Source organism: Austrofundulus limnaeus, unplaced genomic scaffold, assembly GCF_001266775.1.
Source record: "Austrofundulus limnaeus strain Quisiro unplaced genomic scaffold, Austrofundulus_limnaeus-1.0 Scaffold281, whole genome shotgun sequence".
NCBI lineage: Eukaryota > Metazoa > Chordata > Actinopteri > Cyprinodontiformes > Rivulidae > Austrofundulus > Austrofundulus limnaeus.
The window spans coordinates 150,622-155,276 of record NW_013952683.1 but is presented as its reverse complement, the minus strand read 5'-3'; the positions used below and the strand labels follow the sequence as shown (position 1 = coordinate 155,276).

At 36.6% G+C, this 4,655-nt stretch overlaps 1 protein-coding gene across 1 annotated transcript in view; it reads left to right on the top strand.

The window, feature by feature from the left end:
* The window catches only part of ano1a (anoctamin 1, calcium activated chloride channel a), a gene marked incomplete in the record, with an annotated part of 59,987 nt that overhangs the window by 25,282 nt on the left and 30,050 nt on the right, over nt 1-4,655 (top strand). The window contains 4 exon segments of the mRNA XM_014021196.1: nt 1,730-1,784; nt 2,240-2,291; nt 3,453-3,508; nt 4,012-4,053. Coding sequence (XP_013876650.1) covers nt 1,730-1,784; nt 2,240-2,291; nt 3,453-3,508; nt 4,012-4,053 — 205 coding nt within the window.

Genomic DNA, 4,655 nt, shown 5'->3' with positions numbered 1-4,655 from the left:
CAGAAGTCATGGGCGGGGCCCGCCCATGACTTCTGCAGGCTCTCAGCAGTAACAAAGGCTGTGTCTCAATTCATGGGCTGGGTCCTCATGAAGACCCAGCCTAGTTGGGCCACGTGGGCCACATCCTCCCTGGGCTGGGTAGGCTGCTCAAAACTGCTGTGAAAGGAGACTGTCTACCCTTAGTCTGATGTCGGCTTCACGTGGGTTTGCTTGACCACGTGTTCCCCCGTCATCATAGTGATCAGTTTCATGTCTGACTTAAAATGCGTCGGAGCATGTATTTACACGTCTTTTTACTGGAAGAGTAAATTCACTGTTAAAACCTTACACGTAAATAAATAAAGAAAACATTAATAATTTGGATTTAGCTCCAATATCTATGACGGAGTATTAGGGCCACACAATGAGATCTATTATTATTATTATTATTATTATTATTATTACGAGATTAAAGTCGTAATTTTATGAGAATAATATTACGAGAAAAAAGTCATAATCATGATGTGTCTATTTCCCGTTCCTAATTTCCTCCTTTTTTTCCCTCACACCTGCTGTACAGCCATGTGTCTGTGTTTATAAAGTAGTCCATGATGACTAAATCTGTCAATGCATCCATTAATTACAATACGGCTTCAGTTTATAGTTGTTTGCACAATTTCAAAGTACTGCTACTAATAATTTGATGCTAATGTGCTTACTACTTTAAACTCATAATATTACAACTTTAATCTCATAATATTATGAATTTATTCTCGTAACTTGTAGTTGCATTTTGTTTAACATCTTATTGGAGCGTAAATTTCATCAGCTAAGTTGCTAAACTTTTAAAAACAAATCCTTCGGTTCGTGGTAATTTCCAAACTGCGCCGACACGTTAAAAAAAATAAAAACTCCACCGTCTTAATTTCTCTGTTTATTTTTCTGCCTGTGCATTGAATCCTGGGATATCCTTGGCTGATGAGGATACATGGATGTGATATGCGGCCGACAAATGTGCACTCATGAGGACCCAGATCCTGACTTGAGACACAGCCAAAGCAAACGAGTGAAACTGAAAGTGAAACTGAAACTGTCTGCTGAGCTCTTAACACTACTTCTCACTCAGTGAAGCTCTCTTCAGATTCAAAATACCTTTGAGGAAATGTGTTTTCAGTGCCAAGTAAACTGCATCAAAGCGCATGCATGACACCCCCAGCGGAAGGTGGTTCTTAAAGAGACAGAGGCCAATTTCAAGGCCTTTAGAAGAGGAAGTGATGAGAAGAYAAGTTTATTTTCTATTTAAACATAAGAACAGCATTTTAATAACAACTAAAGGTGACATATATACTTTATCATGGTATAGTATTTAAATGAATGCCTGAGAAACATATAATATTGCCCCTTTAAACATTATTGTTCAATCTGTAAACTCTCAAAGTAAGTTTTGGACACACCTCAGCTATGGCTACACAAAAATTAGGCTCATCTGTGAATTATGTGATTTGTTGCTATTTTGCGTTTGCTAAGTTCAGTTAGCTGTGGCAGCCTTCTTGAATGGGGTTGACTCAGAAAGTTAATCAGTTAATAATGTTTATGTAACGATTACTTTCTGTGGATTTCATTCACTTACTTTTTCTGCCTTTTTTTCTATAAAATAGCTCTGGATTTTGATGTAAAGTTTGTTTTTACATCTCGTTTTATTTCTCTGCATGCGAAACTGAAACTAGACCTATTTTTGTTTGTTTCCCAGATTTGATCTGTCTGACAGAGACAAGTTCTTTGACAGCAAGACAAGAAGTTCTATAGTAAGTACTGGTCTTAATGCTAATTATGGTGAATCTTTGAATTTGCAATTTGAAATAGCTGTCATGTCCTTGTTCATATAGACGCATTTAATACCCTTTTTATCATCCATCTTGCTTCTTTAAGCAAAGCAGCAGCTGCTTTGGTCTGCGCACAAACATAACACCTACACAGAACCGCCTAGTACATCACTAATGATCAGATAATGTGATTGACCTCACAGTATTGGYTTGAGCAGTTCTTGGCTCTCTGTGCTTCAGCTCACATCAATAAAACTCTTTTTAGTTCCTTTGTATTTTACATTCTCTGGACCTCTGCCTGCTTTATTTTTGTCTGTTTCTGTTTCTTATGTTTTGTYAAAACCAAGACTTCATGAGCAGCTGCATTTCTCCTTTATGCATTTAAAGCTGAATCTGCTTAGGTTTTCACTTTTTAATGTATTTTGTTGTTTCTCCAGGTTTATGAGGTACTGAAGAGGACAAGATGCACAAAAGCCAAATATTCCATGGGTAATGCATCTGATCTCACATACAGGGAATAAATAAACGTTTATAAACTGAGCACAAAAAAAGTGTGAAACTTGTGTTTAGTAGATTATTTATTTGTTGTAATAAAGCTTCTTGGCCATAAATCTTAATGTTGGAAAGCCTGTTAGTTTTCTTTTTAAATGGTGCCACATTTGTAAGGAACATACATTTGTGAGCTGAGCATTAGAGTTGAGTATGTGGGTTGTACACATAAAAATTTGGCCAAATCCTCTCTGCCAAACAGCTTTTTCTGCTGCTGTTTTGACTCATTTTGTGCTTCTGGTACCCCCAGGTGCTGCCAATCAGGTGGCCAGTATAAGATTTATTGCCAAGAAGCATAAATAATCTACCAAACACGAATTTCCTTACAGTTTGTGTTAAGTTTAAATCTCAATTTCTGCAGGTCTAACAGGGTTCTTGAAATCTGGAGRGTATGGATTTCTAAGCTTTAAGTTGAGATGCTCTAACTATGACCTTTCTTTTTTTGTTCAATTTAAAAAGACTCGTAATATTTACTTTAAAAAATGGTCAAATTACTAAATGGATAATGAAATACTTTATAACAGAAAAATGAGAAATAAATAAATTATTTTCCAGAGTATTAGATCTGAAAATATTCATATTCAGGAATTATCTCATCACCTCTAAAATAAACTTAAACTATCTGGGTTTAGATTTTCAAAATTGCTGTTTTATTCCACGCATTAAGACAGCTCAGTTCTTTACAATGATGCTGAGTTTTTGTTGTTTGCTGAGTTGAGACAACATGTTAGTTTTTCCAAACTGGGTGTTTACCATGGTAAAACCATGATAATCAAAGCTTTAAAGTATTTTTAAATAATAATTAATCATATAACAGTCACAACAGATCTGTTGTCTCTCTCATCTGAACTTTGCTGACATGTTTTCCAGTTGCAGCAGCAACTTGCCGTAATTGCAGAATGTTGATGTGAAATCCTTCAGACTAAAAGACAAAAATACAAAATTAAAAGCTTCATGATGAGATTCAATGTGTTCTTTCAACATCCATCCACATTTATTTATGACGTGCGTGCGTGCGTGCGTGCGTGCGTGCGTGTGTGTGTGTGTGCGTGTGTGTGTGTGTGTGTAAAATTTAATCTTGTTGAATATTCCTCTCCACAGGCATCACCAGTCTGTTAGCCAATGGTGTCTACACAGCTGCTTATCCTCTGCATGATGTGAGTACAACACATTTAYTAACTGTAATATATCAAAATCCATAAATGTCAACATCTATAAATAGGACCTCACTTCCATAATAATCCTCAACTCTTTTAACTAAAATAATCTGACTGCACAGCCAATCTCAAACAGCTCACTGTGTGTCGGGATGAACTCTTTTCCGCCTGATGGCCAGTTCTAACAGGTTGAAACGTGCAGCAAAACAAGTTTTCATTTGTAATGTGATTATAGTTGTGGGGTTTTTTTGTTTGTTTTTTTATTTTTATTTTTTGTTGTTGTTGTTGTTGTTGTTGTTGTTGTTGTTTTTGTTTTGTTTTGTTTTTTTGGCACCGTTCAAATAGATCATAGAAAGAGAACATTAACAAAAAGTGCAATGAACAAACAAGTTTCAAAGAAATGTCCTTTAGAGAAGCTGTTTAATGGAGGAAAGTGTGTTTAAAAATTAAGCACAAATTGTTGTGTAATAAAATGTTTAATAGTGTGTTTGTGTGTGTTACAGGGAGACATTGAGGGGATAAGCGCACAACCTAACGACAGAAAGGTAAGTGAATAAGTATGAAATCAAAATGAGACAAACACTACCAGAACCATCAGTTTGCTCAAAGACAACTTTGACTGATAATCATTTTGCCTTTGTCTTAGTGTTGGTTTTTACCACACACATGCACAACAGTGCAGCTGAGAAAGCAGTGAAGATGTGGTGTGTTTGTGTTGGTGATATTGTTGCTCCTCAATGTCAGCCGTTTGTAGAATTACACAAWCATAAATTTGTTTTCCATATGAAAGAGGAGGAGGTGATTCAGTATTTAAAAGGATTAAGYGGCAGCTATTTACACWGCCTGGCCAAAAAACAAGTAATCAACTGGATTTAACTACAGCCTATGATGTGGGGTTACTGCAGTTGGTCAGGTCCAGGTTCAGCAACAGTATGTGCTGAAAGAATGAGGTCATCTGACTACCTGAATATACTGAATGACAAGGTTATTCCATCCTTCCCTGATGGCACGGACATATTCCAAGACGACTATGCCAGGATTTGTGGGGCTCTTATTGTGAAAGAGTGGTTCAGGGAGCACAAGCCATCATTTTTACACCAGGATTGGCTCCACAGAGTCCATTGAGAATCTTTGGGATGTGCTGGAG